General features: G+C 40.9%; 1 protein-coding gene across 1 annotated transcript in view; it reads right to left on the bottom strand.

Annotated features, from left to right (window-relative positions):
• The window catches only part of LOC149081268 (cell adhesion molecule Dscam1-like), a 265918-nt gene that overhangs the window by 29530 nt on the left and 215474 nt on the right, over positions 1–20914 (bottom strand). The window contains exons 12-14 of the mRNA XM_089238109.1: positions 12775–12922; positions 5236–5384; positions 4692–4823 (exon numbers count right to left, since the gene is read on the bottom strand). Of these exons, the coding sequence (XP_089094235.1) occupies positions 4692–4823; positions 5236–5384; positions 12775–12922 (429 nt within the window). The remainder of the gene's footprint in view (positions 1–4691; positions 4824–5235; positions 5385–12774; positions 12923–20914) is intronic.

Below are 20914 nucleotides of genomic sequence, written 5' to 3'. Positions count from 1 at the left end.
TCACAAATACCGCATAGTGATTGGATGTGGGGGAACCCTGCTCTTCTCATGCTGTTCAATAAACGAGGTACTTGTATATAAGAAAAAACTAAAACTTTGGTTTCGGTTATTCGCCGTCACCCCCGTAACCACCGCGAATACGGCGGGGGGGGGGGGGGGGGAGCCGACTGTATTATCAAATTTACTAACGACACTTTGGTGTTATGCTTATTCGTTGGTAAAAGGGATAACTTTATCAAACTTACCAAGATGATTGGTAAGTATGCATAATAATCGGTTATTATGTACAATAACCGATTTATCACATTTACAATACATGACGTATTTGCCACGTTTGCTACAAAAGTTTAGCACTTGAAAATTTTCGATTGATCGATTATAATGTTTTACTGGTTAATAAAAAAAAATGTATTTTTTATTGGTATTTTGATTAACCAGTTGAACATTTTAATCGACTCCCAGCACTAGTAAACTCGTGGGAAAAAATATATATATCACGTCTTTCCAGCGAAAGAAACCAGGAAGGTGTTAGTATAAAAACTCAATGAATTTTACAAAGACTGTATAAAATACTGCAATAATTTCTAAAGGGTGTATAAGTACTGAAATAATTTTCAATAACTGTATAAGTATTGAAATATCTCTTCTGGATATCTCAAGTATAAAAATTTAATTTCTTCTTTCAGTGGCCTTGCAAATGCTGAATCAATTCTCAACGGGGAATAATCAAAGCTGAATTAATTGCTCAGTGGGAATATCAAAACTTAATTTTTTCAAACGCTGAAATAATTTTTCACGGGATGTATGCATGTTACTGGCAAAGTATGAAATCCAGGCATTCTATAGAATGCCTAGACACAATCAGGCAAAGTATGAAATACCTTCTTGTGCAAAACAGATATAGACAAAATTTTCATCACATACGCCGCACGATGCCAAATGTGCCAAATAAAATAATCGATTATAGTTGAATTGTAAATTTCAATATATTTTTGGTGGATAAGCCACAGGATACGTTTTTTTCCCTTCCAGAAAATGTTTCGCTGTGTCTCTCGTGAGTGCGGATTTGTTAAAGGGTGGTACAAAGTATCCGATTTTTCGTCAAATTTAATTTTTGTACAGTTTTCTTCGATTTTTCCCCCAGAAGAATTCCCCTATATAATGACGGATTTCATACTTTGCCGGTTACATATACACTCATGTCCATAAATTGAGGTAATGCCAGCTCCGGCAAATAAAGGTTCAGAAACAAAACAAACGTTACTTATTCATAAAGCCCATTTATTAAACAAAAGATAAAAAACAAAAACGATGGTGTATGTATGATACCATTCATAAAAACTACGATTTTTGCTCCCTGGAGCAAATGTAAAAAAATATCTCCTTTACAAAAACTTTCTATTACATGGTTGGTATGATCGTTAATGCATTGTATGTCTCCCATGCGATGAAATACAGTCCGTACAACGCCTAGGCATGCTGAGTATCAAATTATCGATCTGAAGATCACTCCGCTCAGCAAGCAATGCTCTCCGAAGTTCCGGTACACATGTAGGAGGTGGTTGACGGGCTACAACTCGTCGGCCAAGCATGTCCCACACATGCTCTATCGGATTCAAGTCAGGTGAGAATGCTGGCCATTCCATACGGGTTATATCCTCAGATTCAAGGTATTCGTTTACGATGTTTGCTCGGTGAGGACGGGCGTTGTCATCGATAAACACAAATTCTGCGCCCATGGCACCCCTAAACAAACGTACATGTTGTTCTAGAATGATGTCCCGATAAATTTGGGCTTTCATGGTTCCGGTTTGAACATGCAGATCTGTTCTGGAACCCAGTATAATTCCACCCCAAACGAGCAATGCTGCACCACCGTAACGGTGTCGTTCAATGATGTTGTCTTGGTGGTAACAGGTACCTTGCGTTCTCCATATGAAAGTCTGACGTGAATCAGACCGCAAGCTAAACCTGGACTCGTCGGAAAACATCACACAAGCCCACTGTGACGATGTCCACATTGCATGTTCTCTACTCCAGGCTAATCGCTGCCGACAGTGAGTTGCCGTGAGCGGAACACATCTGACAGGCCTGCGAGCATATAGACCAATATCTCCCAAACGTCTGTACACGGTTTGTCTTGAAACTGTGGTACCCGTGGATGCAGATAGCTGACGAGACAGGTCGGATGCTGTGCTCCGTCCGCTTCTTTTGGCAGTTACTGCCAAATACCGGTCTTCATTCGGCGTTGCAACTCGGGAGCGACCTGTACTGTAACGTTTACTGACATTTCCTTTATCTTGGAATCGTTGCCAAAGCCTAGAGATGACACTTTGGGCAATTCCAAGTTCCTCGGATACTTCCATCTGAGTACGCCCACATTCCAGGCGGCCGATCATCCACATGCGTCCTCTGTGTCATAACTATTCGCTTATGGCACTGAGTGCCTTACACAACTCTTGTGAACAATTTCACTTCTTTGCCACCATTCCTTATATACCCCCCTCTTACACTCTCGTCACTGTGACGTACTATCGGCATCATCTGGTGGCTTCCTGAAATTTGCATATCATTCTTGCAGATGTGTGTGATAATTCTACAGGTGAAATTTTCACTTTAGATTTCGATTTCCGTGTGATTCTGAATTATCCTTAATTTATGGACATGAGTGTATATAATGAAATATTCTTCAAAGGCTGTCTAAACACTGAAATGACTTATTCAAGGGGCTGTATAAATACTGAATGAATTCATCAAGTAAAATATCAAAGCCGAGATAAATCTCCAACAACAATGTCAAAGCTGTATCAATTTCTAAAGACTGAATCAAAAAAGTGAAATAATTTTTCTGTGGAAATATATAACCTGAATTAATCAATTTCTTCTCTTAATGTAAAGTCCGAATCTATTATATTGTGGGAAGAAATCAAAGCTGAATTATTTTCCTGAGAGCCGTATAAATGCTGAATTATTTATTTTTCAGCGAAAAATGTGAAAGCTGAACTGCTGATTCAAGAGAAATAAAGCTGAATTAATTCTCCGAAGAGGATATCAAAACTCAATTAGTTTCCAAAAATCTAGATAAATACTCGATTAATATCTCAATGGCTGTATAAATATTTACTCAAATTTTTTTTGAAGGCTATACAAATACTTAAACAATATTTCAAAGGCTGTATAAATACTTGATCATTTTTTCAGAGGCTGTATAGATATTGAAACATTTCTTCTTTTAGTTTCTTTTTGAATGCTGAATCAATCTTTGTGGGCCGCTGTATAATATCAAAATCGAATCAACTCCTCGAGAGCCGTATATAAATGCTGAATTCTAGGACGCAATGGAATTGGAAATTAGGGGGGGGGGGTCGTTCAAGTATTAAGTCAGAAAATTTTCAGCCATTTTTGACCCCATTCCTGCCCCCTTGTCAGAAAAATTTCGTCATCTCTGTCCCCCCCACCTCCTATTACATATTTGTGCGATCGGAGACTGTACGCGGGGAGGGGGCACATGGCGCTCCTGCCCCCCCCCCACCCAAAACGATCAAAAAAATCATTTTTTAATGCAAAAAATATATTTAAAAAAATCAAAATTGCGAAAGAAAATGCCTTTATATGTTATTAGAATAAATTTCTGTTAATTTCAATGCTGTTCAAAGGCTAAGAACTACTCGAAATTTCCCTTTATGAAATTCATTGTGACCCACCCTCTAAGCCTTATAATGATAAATTCTTGGCCTGTGGACGAAATGTGGCCCGGGGGGCATCTAATGTGGCCTCCCGCCTCAAATCTAATTTTGTAAAAATGAACTAAGCGGCACATTTACTGATCGCTTAGGTGACTCATGGCACAATTCCAGATCATTTAGGCGGCCCGTGGCACATTCTTCAGATCACACAAATAGGCCTGTGGCACATTCACAGATCACTTTAGTGACTCATGACACAGTGACTCAGAGCACTTAAGCGATCCGTGGCACATTTAGAAATTCCTTGAGTGACAGTTGGCACACTTCTAGAGCACTTTAGCGACCCCCAGTGCGGCTCTACATCACTCAAACTACCCCGGCACATTCCGAGATTACTTAAGTGATCCGCGGCATACTTATGGACAGGACCGCAACTAGGGGGGAGCAGGTGGGTCTCGTGCCATGGGCGCTAGACCCGAGGAGGCGCAAATCTCATTGTGGAACCTCTTCTTCAACATTACAAGGGTGCGCCAAAATGCGCGCTTGCCCCGGGTGACCAAGCATCTAGTTGCGGCCCTGATTATGGATCACTTGAATGATGCGTGGCATAGTTCGAGAGTACTTGAGCGGCCCAGACACATTTCCAGATTACTTGGATCAGCGAAACATTTAGAGATCACTGAAGTGGCTCTCTAGGAGACTTATCAATAGGGAGATTGTTAGTTCAGGTGCCCACAAACCACAGTTCGGGATGTCATTAAGAATATTTCATATTTTTATAAAGGGTGGTTGATGACGTAAGCATCATCTAAGCCCCCTCCCCCTTGTCATCAAAAGTCAGAAAATTGGAAATCCCCATAGATGTTGACGTAACACTTGTATTACTCGTAAAAACATTAAAGTAATTGTTTAAAACTGCTTTCCGAATCGAATAAGTATCTGCAATGGGTCAGATAGTGGGGTCCGAAATAGGTGCCCCCACGATATAAAGTCATGAAATTATACCACTTAGCTGCCTCCAAGCGACGGTGTAGGTAGTTATCGGCGAGTTCCCGTCGAACGGCCTGTTCCACGTCAGGCGAACGCTTCTGCTCAGAACATCATGGACCTCGAGACTCTGAGGAGCGTCTGGAATGTCTGCAAATATAATTGGATCAAGTTTATGATTAACTATCGAGAGGTATCATATTGATTGATCATAAACGATAATTATAACTGATTATCGTGTGTCTCCCAGTGTTAAGACTAAAATTCCCTCAGAAAAAGGACGATGAGTAATGATGATGATTCCCGGTATTAATTTTGAAGGACGTTGAGCGAACGTGTGGCTGTTAGCAAAGTCTAATTACAGCGCAATCGAGCTGGAGCGATCAATCACCTCAATGACGTTATTTCTCGTGGGATTCCCCCCCCCCCTAATTCGGCGTTTCTTGGTGATTGCTCGCCTTGTGTGCATGTGTGAAGAGGACGATAATTACTCTTATAACACGTATCATCTTTGAATAACTTTTACGTAAAAATATTGTCGTGTTTGTGGAGAGACGCTCACCTTGGACAGTGAGTTGGACGTTGGCGGAATCCTCTCCGTAATCGTTGGTGGCCGTGCAAGTGAAAAGAGCCGAGTCCTGTCTTTCCGCTTTCGTGATCACCAGAGCTGTCATCGCACCGTCGCCGGTCTCTTTCTTTTCAATCACGTACCTGCAATGAAATCATAGAGGAGCATTATTACAGAATTGAAACCATTTGGTCTGATCAAATGCAAAGTTGACGAGAGCTCCGGAAAAAGAAAACTAATATTGGTCATTTATGTCCACGGAACTGGATCAGCAGCGACCCTTTTATGGATTCCTTCGATTGCCATCGACCCGCACTAGGAACGTAAGTAATAAATCTGGCTATCTGATGCCCAAGGAATTCAGTCACCAGTGATACTTCGCATTTTCTTCGATAAAAAATGACCCCCTAGTGGAGGGGGGTCGGCAGGACTTACCTTTCAAAAGGCGGTACACACTAGTATATTTAAGATTCGGACAAGAACGTTTTAACGCATGTGGCTATGCTTCACGTGGAGACATCCATGATAATGAGGTCGGTACTATGATTTTTGAAATCATCCAATGGGCTGGTGAAACGGCCCCCCCCCCCGAAGTATTTACTTTCTTGCAGCGGCATGTTATGGTATTGGAGACAGTTCTGCGTTTGAGGGTTGGTGCAAAGGTAACCTTTCATCCAGCCCTTCTTGGAATGGGTGTTGTGTTCTTTTGAATCTTGACATATTTTGCTGGAAAACAGTAATCCTAAATTCTGGATCTATGACACTGTGAGCATTCAATCGCCAACCCCCAGCTATTTGCTCAAAAAAAAAAGACTGAAAGAATGGAGGGTTGCCTCTGAAGGATCAGTCCCACAAGAGTAGGCTAGGGGACCCTTGGTAAGGTAATTAAAGTTAATAAAAGTCCAAAGATAATAAAAGTCTTTGTTGAACGTAAACCGCAAAAACCCATAGCCGGCGTGATCCGGCGTGAAGTAATCCGTACTTGTCCGGTCATTTTCAAAGGAAGACGGTCGTTCCGCTGCCTTTGTATTGAAAGCCATAAAAATTATTGCTCTCCGAGGTCCGAGACGACCGCGAATCCTGACAAAGACTTTTATAATCTTTAACTTTAATTATCTTACCAAGGGTCCCCTAACCCACTCTCGTGGGACTGAGGCCTAAGACGCTGGGACTGATTGTTTTCATAGCCAAGGCCTCTCTTCGAGAACGACATAAAGCAGCTGTCAAAACAATGGGCTTCCAACTTGTACATATGCATTCGGCCCCACTTTACCGAGAAAAAGGGGAAAAGGATGTATACCACCCACTTATAAAGGGATAAACCCCTCCTACAATTATTTTTGTTCTCCCATAGAGAATTTTAAAGGTCCCTGCTAAATTTCAAATTCTCCCCCGCTTAACCAAATGTTACGCTTCACACGTCAACTGTTTATACACATAATGTTTTAATTAAGTAAATATTTAGAATTAATGGAAACATATTAATATGTTAAGAAAAACACATTCGTGAGGGTAAGAACTGGCTTCCAGGTATTCACAAGTTATCTTCATTACGAATATTTGATTATTAAGATTTTGTTCTCTGTTGGAGACTAACTTTCCTAATGAAAAATATTAATCTTACGCATTGTAATTAAACATAATTTATATCTCATTTTTGATGTCTAATTTATTCGCTAAATTTTATTTATATCGATCGATCAGTTTTCAATATAAAAACTATATTAACGTTGTAAAAATGTCAATCGTTCCCCCCACATAATCGGATGTTCTGCTTAATCAGATATATTGTGTGCTGGAATCGTTGACATCCGATTAAGTACCGCTGAATGCAGTTCATCGTCAGGGCCTCTCATTACTTTTTTCATCCCATAAACCCTTATAATAATTTGTCTGAGAAGAAGCCTTTCCGATATGTGAATCTTCCTTTCTTTTTGTAAGCTGTAAACGCTGTATTTACTGCGTACTATACCATTGGCCCAAGGGGAAAAACTCTTTCGAAGGCAATGAAACAGTTTACGTGATTGAAGACTCGCTCTCCAATGCCTCGAAGTCACACACAAACGTGACAGACAGAGTCATTGTGTTTTAGTGGACTTTCAAAGTTACTCGTAACTTCGAGCGACGGTGACCTGACCAGAAGATTGAAGATATTTCCGATCGCCTCTCTGCAGCGCCCAGAGGAGCATCCATCACGCTATCCCATGTGTACATATCTGTGCATACATATGCATCGTATGTCTTTTCCATAATGAAGACGGTAACTGCATACGTAGCAGAATTGAACCGCGACTCGGAATTTCCGACGCAACACGCGTTTTCCAAGCAACTCGTTAACTTTCTCGAGGGTGAACTCATGCATCCTTTAATTGACGCGCAGCCTATTTATCCGCCCGTCCACCCTCGAGCAAACTCAAATAACTTTGCGGTGGAATGTACTCTCTCGCTGTCTGTCTGAATTGAATAAATGATGCCTTCAAAGGCTAAAGGGAGCTGATCTCGTCTCGTTTTCTATGACGAACACCCTTGAACATCCACCGAGTCGACTAGAGAACATGGAGAACACTCCGTGCGAACAGCACGAACAAAGTTGGACACAGGATCAGGAACAAATGGTCGTCCGCTGTATTCCATATAACCGGAACACGTAACAGAAAATTACAATGGTATACAGAAATTCTTCGGAGAATTCATTCAGCTCTTTTTCGAGATGTATTATACAGTAAAACTTGATTAGTAACTTGATTTAACTGACGTTAAATTCTATGGACGGTTTAATGGACAAGCATTTTACGGCTTTTTAATTGCATCTTCAAATAAATCCTAAACGAATGTTCCCCCGAATATGCCTGGAAGGGATTTTTGGTAGTGGTGGCACATATTGAGAAGAGGAACGCTATCTACAATTGCAATAAAATTATAAATTAAAATATAGGTTTATATATTCATATATATCTCCAATGAAATTTTTTTTTTGTGATGATGAAATTGAGTGCCACGTGTTAATTGTGAAAGAAACCATCAAGTTATATAAGGTATTAGCGAAAACAATGTGTTACATGAATGGAGTCGCTGTTATTATTCTCCCACGCTTGTCCTGCTATGAAAATGAAGGCGACCCCTGAAGAAAATTTTGGTGAAGTAAGACGTAGAAATTGCAGTGACACGAGAATGATGGGGTGGTACACGAATTGGAATGACGCATGGATAAATGCTGTGACACACGAATTGGGATGACTCGAGGATAAATAGGGTGACACATGCATTGGAATGACATGAATGATATATGAATTGAGATGACTCGAGAATAAATGGGGTGACACATGAATTTGAATGGCAGGAGGATAAATGGGATAGCACACGAATTGGGATGACATAAGGACAAACACATAGATCGTTATGACACAAAGGTAAATGAGATGGCACACGAATTGGGATGACGCATGGATAAATGCGGTGACACTGACACATGAATTGGAAATCAACACATATTTCATCATCAGGGACATAACTTTCAAATCCGATACACCCTGATGATAATTTAACTGAAGAAGCCTTTCAAATACGGCAATCCTACTGTTTTTAGTAATCTGCATTACAAGTTGCATTTACATATCATTGATCCAAGGGTTAAACTCTTTCGAAGCAATGAAATAGTTTACGTTATCCTGTGGCAAAGTGAAAAAGTTAGTGGCACGCGAATTGAAATCTCATAAGATTAAACGTTGTGAGAAACGTGAATTGGATTGAAAGAAGTAAATGTGGTGACACATGAATTGGATTGACAGGAGAAGTAAATGTGGTGACGCGGATTGAAAGGAGAAGTAAATGTGGTGACACGGATTGACAGGAGAAGTAAATGTGGTGACACGGATAGAAGTAAATGTGGTGACACGGATAGAAGTAAATGTGGTGACACGGATAGAAGTAAATGTGGTGACACGGATAGAAGTAAATGTGGTGACACGGATTGACAGGAGAAGTAAATGTGGTGACACGGATTGACAGGAGAAGTAAATGTGGTGACACGGATTGACAGGAGAAGTAAATGTGGTGACACGGATAGAAGTAAATGTGGTGACACGGATTGACAGGAGAAGTAAATGTGGTGACACGGATTGACAGGAGAAGTAAATGTGGTGACACGGATTGACAGGAGAAGTAAATGTGGTGGCACATGAATTGGATTGACAGGAGAAGTAAATGTGGTGGCACATGAATTGGATTGACAGGAGAAGTAAATGTGGTGACACGGATTGAGAGAAGTAAATGTAATGGCACATGAATTGGATTGGCAGAAGAAGTAAATGTGGTGACACATGAATTGGATTAACAAAAAAAGTAAATATGATGAGACACATTAATTGTATTTGCGCAAGAGTAAACTTGCCACATGAAATCGATTAGAACAAGAGTGAACATGTCGAATGAAATAGATCGACAAAAAAGTGAACATGGTGACACATGAATCGTACTGACATATGAAATGTCGGATTGACATAAAACTAAATGTTATGTCATACGGAATTGCAATAACAAAAGAGTAAACGTAGTGGCACATGCATTAGATCAACACGAGAATAAACGCGGTGAAACGAATTGTAATGACACACGGATTAAAAAGGTGTTGAAACACGAACTAGAGTAACATACGAATAAATGTGGCCACAGCCGCAAAAGATGTTGGTGACAAAAATCAAAATAAGGGAGGAAAAAAAACCCCGGAAATTAGATTCCCAGAATCTTTCTACACGAAACGAGCGAAGAAAAATTCTGATTATAGGAGCAGTTTCCGCAGTTTAATTAAAAAGTCCGTCCTTTTCAATGAACGTGCTTTGAAATGCGTGAAATGCCCAACTGATATCTCGACACTCGAAAACATCCGGTAAAAAAAAAATGGTGGCTAGCGAAGCGTGGTCGGGAAATAGGTTTCGATCGTCGTTGACGTTGTTTGCAGCGCAGTTACGACGGAACCACACAAACATTGCTGCATCGCTCCATGTTTTTTCTGTGGTTCTTCATCAACTGATATATCGGCTTCTAAAGCTTTTGCACGGGGAAGACTTTCCTTGATTTTGCTGGAATTTACAATGAATTCAATGGCTGATTTAAATTTGGCATCATGTGAGAGCGGTCCATCAACCCATTTTCTGTAGTTTCTCAAACTCAGCCGATTAGTGCTGTGTGGTCGCGGGGGATCAGAAACTAGCCCCTGATCGTCATGTGGATCGCACGATACCCACGCAACTAATAGTGATAGGATCAGAAAGTTTTACTCCAAGGCTGCTTGACCTTTTGGGGAATGCGGGCCACTTCATTGGTTTGAAAATGTGTTGCGGGCTACTTGAGTTACCTGAAAAAGTGACGCGACTCACTGAAATTGCCTGAAAGTGCAAAGTGCAGCGGGCCGTTTGAGTCATCTGATCACCAGTCACTCAGGTGATCTGATACTTGGGTCATCCGAAGGTGTGCAGCGGGCACAGCCTAAGAGATCGTCAACGAATCCAAATGAATCACGGGCAATTCATGTGATCAGGAAATGTGTCAAGAGCCACTAAAGTCATCCATAAAAAATGCAGCTGGCCGCTAAAGTGAACGGTAAATGCGACGCGGGTGCTTAGGTGAACTGTAAGTGTGCTGCGAACTACTCAAGTGATCTCCAATCCTGCCGCGGGCCACTCGAGTGAGCAGGATGTGCCGCCGGTCACTTGGGGGATCAACAGCAGAACCACGTGCCAGGTAAGCAAACTGGCATGTGTCACTTGTCGCTCAAGTGATTTTGAAATGTGTCTGGGGTCACTTAGGTGATCTGGATATGAACCGTTGGCAGTTTAAATGATCTAGAAATGTGTCGCGTGAAGCTTAAGTCATTTGATAAACGTTCGTGGACCACTTGTAGTTTGGTCGTTCATCGTGAGCGACATCAAATAACTCCTGACCCGCGGAGTTATTTGATGTCAAATGTGACTCCCCTCCGGGCCATCCTATAGGTGGTACGCCGCGTAGCAATCCTATTAGATTACATTAACTGCAGCCAGAACCAAAAGAATAGGAGCCCCTTCCTCCGGGTCTTTACTGGAATGTTTGCCACGCGCCGAGGATTTTCATTAAAAAAAAACCCTCACGATTAGGCCAAAAATTTAAAAACAAATTAAATTATAAAATTTATAATTAAAATTAGAAGATTGGCAACCCCAGTGGGGGAGTGAAATTAAAGTTGAAACTTTAAATAGAAGTTGGAAGAAGAGTTGAGGTGAAATAATTAAAATTTAAGATTGATTATTGGCAAGTTCACGCTCGCTTTAGTTCATTCGCGTACACGGGACACTTTCGGCCGTTCACATAATGGCTTGTCTCAGTTCTCTTCACTCTCTTGCAGTTCACGGAATGCCGCTCCAGCCCTGACAATCTTTCTTCTTATGGTCTTCCATACCACACTTGCTGCATACTTATAGTTGCGACACTATAGCCAGGTGGCCGTAGATGAGGCATTTGAAGCATTGGAATGACACGATAAACTCTTTCACTCAGTGCTTTTGCCATCCTCCTCCTTCTCCTCCTAACCAGAGCATGGCCTGACGCTGTGTCTCAACGAAGAGATATATAAGCAGGTGGCCAAAGACCTGGGTCATGCTGGAAAAACTTGGCAATGTCCCTCGCTCCCGGGAGACCGGCCGCCGACCCCCACCCACAGTGACACCCCACCCAGTGTCTGTCTGCAACCCCACTATTTATTGCGTTTCAAAAAAGTAAAAGAAAACAAAAATGATGACGTCAAAAAATAAATAAGCACAGAAATGAGTTTAAAAAAAGCACAGAAAGAGGGAAAAAAGTTAACGAAAACTCAAACACGCACAGAAAGGGGTATGAACATGCACAGAAAGGGTATGAACATGCACAGAAAGGGTATGAACATGCACAGATAAGCACGAATATGCATAGATGTTTTCAAAAAACATGGGCAGACAGCGCCTAGCTGGTGTTACAAATACCCATGTACCTGTGGAAGAAATTTGTAAAATGCAGTATATGGTTATAAAGCAAAGCAATCATATTTTTCATATTCACAATATTTGAAAGCAATTTTTTTTTGTCATCCTAGATAGAGGGAGCCCATCTTGATAATGTTCACCGTCAACAAAGCAGGTGATAGATAGTTAGATAGAACCGCTCACAGCCCCGGACTGATGTAAAGCACCTTACTTCTGTTACCTCAAAAGGCAGAGTTGTGTCGGAAAAGAAAGCAAAGATTTATAGAGGTGGCTCCCCTTGCCCCGTGCTCGCAAGTTTCGAATTACTCGCGTCGTTCTCCCCATGAAGACAGCCATCAACTCAATGCAACATATAAGCCATTTGACAAAAATGGGTGACTGAATCAAATGTCTTAGGGAGACAAATTGCACGTGCGCCCAGTGGCACATAAGGACCGGAGAACACAGCCTGGGATTTCGAAAGAAGTGTGGAAATGACTTGCGGGCAAGAAAGAAGAAAAAACAGGTGATAGAAATGACTAATATCGGAGCTAATACGAACCGTATTTCGGAGTCCGGATCAACGAGCTCGCCATTCTTCAACCAATTGAAGACCATCGGTCTCTCCCCTTTCGCATCGCAAGATATCTGAGTCCTGTGGCCTCTGCGAGTCGTCAGGACGGAGAAACTGGACAGAAACTGCGGAGCACCTGAAATTAATAAAAGTACGCATATATATATATACTGGAAGCTACTTGCTTTCTTCCAGAGCAAAACTCCGGTCTATCGTCGTGGACAATTTACTGCGGAGCGAGTTGTGCCGGAATTGTGAGTGCGTGTACCTAACAGTCTGAGTATGTTATTTAGTGTTGTGTTTTCAGTGCTGCCATCTATATTGCAGAAGTGAAGTGCAATAATTGAATATTTGTGCCACTGTAGACCTGTTGCTCTTTGTGGCGAGACTTTTGAATGGGGAGATTGGCTGGCATTCTCACCTCGGAGTTAGGAACCACAGAAAGCCAACTTAATCCGATCACGACTGGTACCTACTTTGTTTGTTTCTTTCTTTTCATACCGAGCACAACTCCGGTCTATCACCATCGGCAATTTACTACCGATTGAGTTGTGCCGGGAGCGTAAGTGCGTGTACCTAACATTCTCAGTGCGTGTATATTGTTGTGTGTGATATTTTACTGGTACTTAAAATAAACTGCTGAACCAAACATGCACTTCGTCCATATTCCTCTTCTGAATTGGCTCACGTTGGAATGTGCGTGTACATGTAGTGAACCTGACGACATGTTTGTTTATGTGTAATGCTGTTTGTGTGTATCTCGCTGCCATCTGCCATCTTTTTTTTTTTAACTAAGAGTGAAGTGGAAATGATTTAAGTGTTTACTGTTGTAGGCCTGTTGCTCTCTGTAACGAGACTTTTCAACGGGGGAGATGAATCACAGAAAACTAACTTCAGCCGACCACCACTGGTCTACAGACCCCAATGCAGCGATGGTAAAAATTCCCCTCGAAAAAATTTCACTTTTGACTAAATCCCCCCCCCCCCACACGCACACATTCCGAAAATTGTGCTGCCATCTATCGGCGGAAATATGTAGTCAAATATTTTACTATAGAAAAACATTGTTTTGCATTTAATATATTTTTTTTTCAATAAAAATTATTTTGTTTGACGAACTCTCAAAATTCCCCGCAAACGGAAAAAAAAATTTCCCTCGTGGACCAATTTCTGCCAATTTTTCCCACGAATATGGGGAATTTCTCACGAGTTACCGTCATTGCCCCAACTCATCAGCAGGAAAAGGGCTCTCTCGCTGCCATTCTATCGGCAACGGACGACTTTGAGCGTTCCATGGGTATGGAAAAAAAGAAAGTAGGTAATCACATACGTTTTCTTTTCTAATTTTATTTCAAAGACCCTATCAGAATTTTAATTAAATTCCTCGTAGGGAAAAAAAAAAACGAACGTCAAATTGCGTCGAGACGCAATATTCCTGTTTCATTTACTCGAGAGAGAGACACAGATAATGTGACTCCGTCACGGGGGTGTGTGTGTAGAGATATATCTATACACACGCGCAGAGAGTCACGGGTAATTGAAATGAGGATCTATCTCTCACATGGAACGTATTAATCAAAATCATGTCGAAGACCCATTACACGAGAGACGTGGTTCGTAATGATTTAGATGGATATGGCGTGCAAATATTTTATTAATCCCCGTGTTCGCGGCCACGGCACGGACCATATCAATTTTTGTATTAATTTCATTCCCTGTTTCTGTTGGACATTTTTTTTTTTCACGGATCGAGGGGCTTTAATTCATATTCTCTGGAACCAGATCCCGCTTTTCTACACGTTGTGTGTTTTTTTTTTTTTTTTGGTGTCGTAATGTCACTGAGTAATGGCGAGAGATAACGATATACGGAAAGTCACGCCTACAAGTAGAAAAAACAGAGTGACGGTTTCTCGGATTCGTTCCGCCCCCCCCCCCCCCGTAAGATATCACACGCGGTGTATTCATGTATACCAGCGGTTCTCAACCGGTGCTCCGTGTGCACTTCCCAGGGGCTCCGCGACGACTCAAGGAAAATAAAATAAATAAGTAAATTTGATAGAGAGATATAAAATGAAAAAGAAGGGCTCTACAGGGTTCCGCCATAAAAATTTTATATACAAACAGGGCTACTGGAGTCAAACAGGGCTCCGATATAAAAATTATGTACTGAAAAGGGCTCCGCGAGTCAAAAAACGTTGAGAACCGCATATGTATACCGATGTCGTGCACTAATTACGAGACCTACCGATGATTCATAGTTATTGCCCTACGAGTGCATCTGGTCAGTCACATGCACTTTTGCATACCGATGACTTACATTATGTCTGTATCTCTGATTAGGAGTAGTCACTTTAGTACAGTGGTTCTCAACCGGTGTTCCGTGGAGCCCCAAGGGCTCCATGTGCACCTCTCAGGGGTTCCGCGGTGACTCGAGGAAAATAAAATGAATCAGTGAATTTGATAGATAAGTAAATAAGAGAGGCCTACAAGGTTCTGCCATAGAAATTATGTACGAATAAGAGCTCCTCGAGTCAAACAGGGCTCCGCCATAGAAATTATATACAATCGGGGCTCCGATATAAAAATGATGTACTGAAAAGGGCTCCGCGAGTTAAAAAAGGTTGAGAACCGCTGATGTATACCGATGTCGTGCACTAATTACGAGACCTACCGATGATTCATAGTTATTACCCTGCGAGTGTATCTGGTCAGTCACATGCACTTTTGCATACCGATGACTTACATTATGTCTGTATCTCTGATTAGGAGTAGTCTTTTTAGTACAGTGGTTCTCAACCGGTGTTCCGCGGAGACTCGAGGAAAATAAAATGAATCAGTGTATTTGATAGATAAACAAATAAGAGAGGCCTGCAAAATTCTGCCATAAAAATTATGTACAAGAAAGAGGGATCCTCGAGTCATGCAGGGCTCCGCCATAGAAATTATATATTGAAAAGGGCTCCGCGAGTCAAAAGAAATGTTGAGAACCTCTGCTTTAGTACACCGGGTGACTCTACACGGATTACATTCCTTACACAACGAATACACCTAATCAGGAGTGTAGTCACATTTGCATACTAATGACTTTCCTTTACTTATACAAATTACACTTTTTTACACAGTGACTGCATCTGATGGTCTTTAGTCACTTTTGTATACCGATGATACTTATAGACGAACTATACTTCTTATATAATCAGATGTAGTGACTTTAGTATACCGATGTCTTACACTACTTTAATTACACTCTACCACAAATGCACCTCGTTCACATTCATCTACGGAGTATATAACGAATTGGTACATGACGTGAGAGAAGTTCGTTTCTGTGTAGGGCTGCCATCAATTTTTTCTAACTATGAGTGAAGTGTCATGATTCGAATAATCGTACCGTTATGTGTAGGTCTGTTACTCTCTCTGGCGAGACTTTTTAACGGGGAGATTGGATTTCATTCGCGCCTCGAAGTTTGGAACCAGTGCCGTCTTAAGGCATGGGGCCCACCCGCGCACTGCTCGAAAGCCTCAAGAGAAGAGAGGGCCTCACAAAAAAAAATACATCTGGTGGGAAATTTTTAAGAATTTGTCTGGTAGGGCCTCAGAAAAATCACTTGGCCCTGGGGCCCGTGATGCTCTTAAGACGGCCCTGTTTGGAACCACAGTAAACCAACTTCAGCCGAGCCCGGATCCCCTCGCTCGATGCAAGTCCGTCGCTATGACCACTCGACCACCCACCATAGCTGCAATTACACTCTACTACCGAATCACTACTTCCACCACTCTACTTCACCATCTAATCGGGCAATGCAAATTTTGCATATTAATTATTTACACACACACACACACCTACTACTACTACTACTACTACTTATACCAATCACACTGTTTCAACTACAAATGTATCTAATGTAACTAACTATAAATGCAATAGGTGTAGTCACTTTTGTAACGAGATGAATTTTCGGGCACGATATCTTAAATAGAGCATCCATGTAGTGGTGCCGGGAGATACCACCAGTGAAGTGCCCCGTTCTCATTATTGTTATCTCAAAAGTCTCTCCACTGAATACGGACTCTCTCACCTATAAGGGTGGCCCTGCAATTCCTCTTCGCTGAACATCATCGATTTCTGTCCCCATGAGTAAACATCCCTGATTTGTTTAATCGATTCTCAATGCTTTCCGAAATAACAGGAAACGGTGCCATCTTGCGTATCTCTGACACTTGGTGAAGGTAATTTACAGTGAGCCTGCTCATATCGAGGGGTAATCAATAGGCGATCCATCGCAGTGAATCTTGTTCAAGAGCCTGGACGTACAGGGTGTCCCCATAATTAAACCGAGACTACTCAAAGCCAGATGTAGTAGCTCACGCGATATGACAACTAGAATGGAATGGAATTTAGGATGGGGGTTTAACATTTTCAGTGAAAACGCAACGACGTCGGATATAACGATACCCGACATTTTAAAAGCAAAAGATTTATTACATGTTTGATGCTGTATGTGTTGATTGACATGACCACGACCCATATACGGGACATTCTCGTATTTCCTCTTTTTCATTTACAGAAGGACGTTTCGTTTCCTTCCCCCCACCCCCTTCCACCAATGTATCTTACTCAAGATTTAGAATCTTCACTCGAATTGGGGATGAAGATAATTTGCATAATTTAAAAATTGTTTCACATATTTCAACCATTTCACATATTTTCAATATTCAAGTTGTTCCCCCCGTGAAATGTATTTTAAAGCACTACGACTTGCTGCAGCCGGCTTTATTTCCCCCATCCAAGGGTAGTATCGACTATGTACTCAACAGCGGCATGGTACCGACTACAGCGCCTCATGAGGCAGCCCTAGTTATATGGCCCTGGTTCGAATCTGGTTTAAAGGCTTACTAATGAAGATCATTTAGTAATACCGACCGGTCGCATCGAATGAGCTAATGCTTCATTGGAAGAATATACAGGGTGGGCAAAAAGTTAGTAGAAACTTTAAAAATTCATAAAAACCGAAATAAAAAACGGTTTGCAGGGTTAGCATCGCTAGAGGTCACGGAAATTTTTATTAAGACAGGGAAAAAATAATTCAAAAAAAGCCGGTAGGTGGAGCTGACGTACGCAAGTCAAAGAACAGATACGCAAATAACGAACAGAATGCCTCCAAATCGTTTATTAAAGCAGTACGTGTTCCACATGACCACCACCTCCACCACAGCGGATAACACATTGCAGGTGAGTCACAAATCTAGCAACGACAGAGTGCAGCAGTTCGCATACACGGTGTACAACGGTGAACTGGTTGTGGATTAGGAGCCACAAATTCTTATAACCGTCTCATTTGCATATTTCTACCGAAGTCGCTCGTACCAGCACCACCTATTGGCTGTTTTTTAGTTCTGTTTTCCCTGTCTTAAAAAAATTTCCGTGACCTAGCGATGCTAACCCTGCAAACCGTTTTTTATTTTGGTTATTTTTCCGGTTTTTATTCATTTTTAAAATTTCTACGGACTTTTTGCTCACCCTGTACTTCTAAGGGTGATATATCGGAGTCATTCAGGAAATGCTGCATTTAAAATGCACTCGACGGATCTGAGGTCAATGTTTTTCTATAGTGAGAATGCAAAATAGGAAAGATGTAGCGGAGGCAGAGTCCGAATAGATCAAAGATGGCCCATAAGTAAAATTTAATGATATCACCCACAGTTACTGATGTCCGGTATTTATCAGTGCTCTTCACTCTTTTTTCACAGCTGCGGACCGGTAGAAGTAGGTGAATGATCTTGCGGGTCGGATACATTAGAAGAATAATTTGCGGACCGGCAGAATATAAATAGATGGGAGTTAAGAAATAATTAGATGGCCGATGACGACCAATGAAAACAGATACCGTAAATAGGAGGAATAATTTGCAGACCATCAAAAGAAAGATAAATAATTTGGCAAGAAAGAACCTAAATAAAGTGAAGGAATAGTTTGGAGACAAACAAAAACGAATACCATGAATATTAATGAATAATTAATAGTAATTATTAAAAATAATAACTGTTTATAAATATTAATATAATAAAGAAGTACGAAGGTTTTTAACAGGTGGCTGTTGCGAAGATATATTTCGGAAAGAGAGAAAATTCAACTGCCCCTGCGGGGAATCGAACCCACGTCTTTTCACTTTCCGGGTGAACGCCCTAGACCACTAGACTACAGAGGCACCGAATCTCTCAATCTTACCTTGGAGCTCGTGTACACTGAAAGGGACCGTACATGGACGGCCAGACCAGACTCATGCCAAGCTCACAACTGCTGACGCTGACACCAGATGGCGACTTATACAAGGATGACGTCACTCTCCGCTACCATACGAAGGTTCCCCGCTGGGGCAGTTGAATTTTCTCTCTTTCCGGAATATATCTTCGCAACAGCCAGTTGTTAAAAACCTTCGTATGGTAGCGGAGAGTGACGTCATCCTTGTAATAAAGAAGTAATTTATGGACCGGCAAAAGTCGGAGAAATAATTGGCGGACCAGCAAAAACATTTTCAGTATTAATTCACAGACCTTCTGACGGCAAAGAGACAGTAATGAAAACCAAATTTTTGTATATAGAATGTATTTTATTTTTATTGAATCTGAAATTATGTAGGGTCTATGTAAATCGGCCTAATTCCAATTAAACCGGTGATTCCCAAAGTGGGGCACACGCCGCACAAGGGTGGCGGCAAATTGATAATGAGTTTTCTATTAGGCTTGGAACAATTCAGAACTTCCACCATTCTTATAATGAGATCAAAAATTTATACTTTTTAAACGGTTTCTTTTCAACCATTATTATTATATTTTTCCTCTTTCAGTGTTTTCTTTACGAGGGGTTTGACCAGGAGCACTGTAACCTGGATAGTTTGTGTCAGTAAATGAAGCCAACGGTCCCCATATGCCAATGAAATAGAGGAAAATGGAGGCCATACGGACCTTTCCACAAGATAATACAAGCTTTTGTGGGCCTATATGGTTACCTATTTAATATATACAAGATATAATATTCATATATACAAGATTGAAATGCGTTTATTGCGAACTGCCGAATACGTATTGTTACGTAGTAATCAGTTCAATCTCTCAATTTTGGCTGTTTATCGTTCGCATGCTTATACAATCGAGTATTTCAATAATGAATTCATGAGTTTGATCCAGCACATTACTGCTGATAATCTAATACTAATAGGTGACCTGAATATTGATATTTTATCGGATCAACCGTACATCATTGTTTATTCAACCAATCTCTCTGAAAATGGACTGATCTCTCTATACAGTGAACCAACTAGAGTCACTGCAAATACATTTAATTGTTCGTTATTCTCCAAAACATATGGATGTTGTATCAAGCATTTTTAAACATGATGTCACTGATCATTATGCAGTTGCGTGCAGGGTTAATTTTATCAACGAGACACTCATTCACGTAACTCGTTCAATAAACTGTAAAGCGGTTTATCATTTTCTCTCGAACTATGAATTTGTTTGCTCTTCTGATAATCTATAAACCATAGTTTCCCAACCTTTTTCATCCCATCGCCCCCTTCTTCAGAAAAAAAATTTTCTCCTAGCGCCTCCCAACGCAATCTAACCCATAGAATCGTATGCGGTGATGTCCCGTTTCGTCTTTTCCCGATTCATCCTTAGGTCAAAATAGTCCCGTTTCATCCGATCTATTCTTTCCCCTCCCACTTCCCTGGATTACTGTCAATCAAAATAAAAAAAAAAACACCCCGTGGTTTCACACCGAGAAGAAAGGCGAGTGATTGACGATGGGAAATTAGACATTTTCGTTCTAAGGGTAAACATATCTCAAGGAGAAAAATGCGGGAAATTGCGATCCATAATACGAGACATAATTGTAATAACAAAACCGCAATATACGAAGAATTTTCTCTAATTATTGCTGAAATTCCCGACAGAGCTGCTACAGATCGCAATTAAAAAAATAATAATTTTAGTAGATATATTTCAACATGACTTGTGGGTGTATATTTTATTATACATCCAACATATTTCATTCAGAAAATACAAGAAATTTGGAGAGAGCGCAAAAAATTTGTTTAGATGAATATTTATATTTATACGTAGTTAT

The sequence above is a fragment of the Pholcus phalangioides genome, unplaced genomic scaffold (genome assembly GCF_987345545.1).
Source record: "Pholcus phalangioides strain wild (caught in Gottingen) unplaced genomic scaffold, Ppha-v1.0 ptg000010l_1, whole genome shotgun sequence".
NCBI lineage: Eukaryota > Metazoa > Arthropoda > Arachnida > Araneae > Pholcidae > Pholcus > Pholcus phalangioides.
This window is presented reverse-complemented; position numbering and strand designations above follow the sequence as displayed.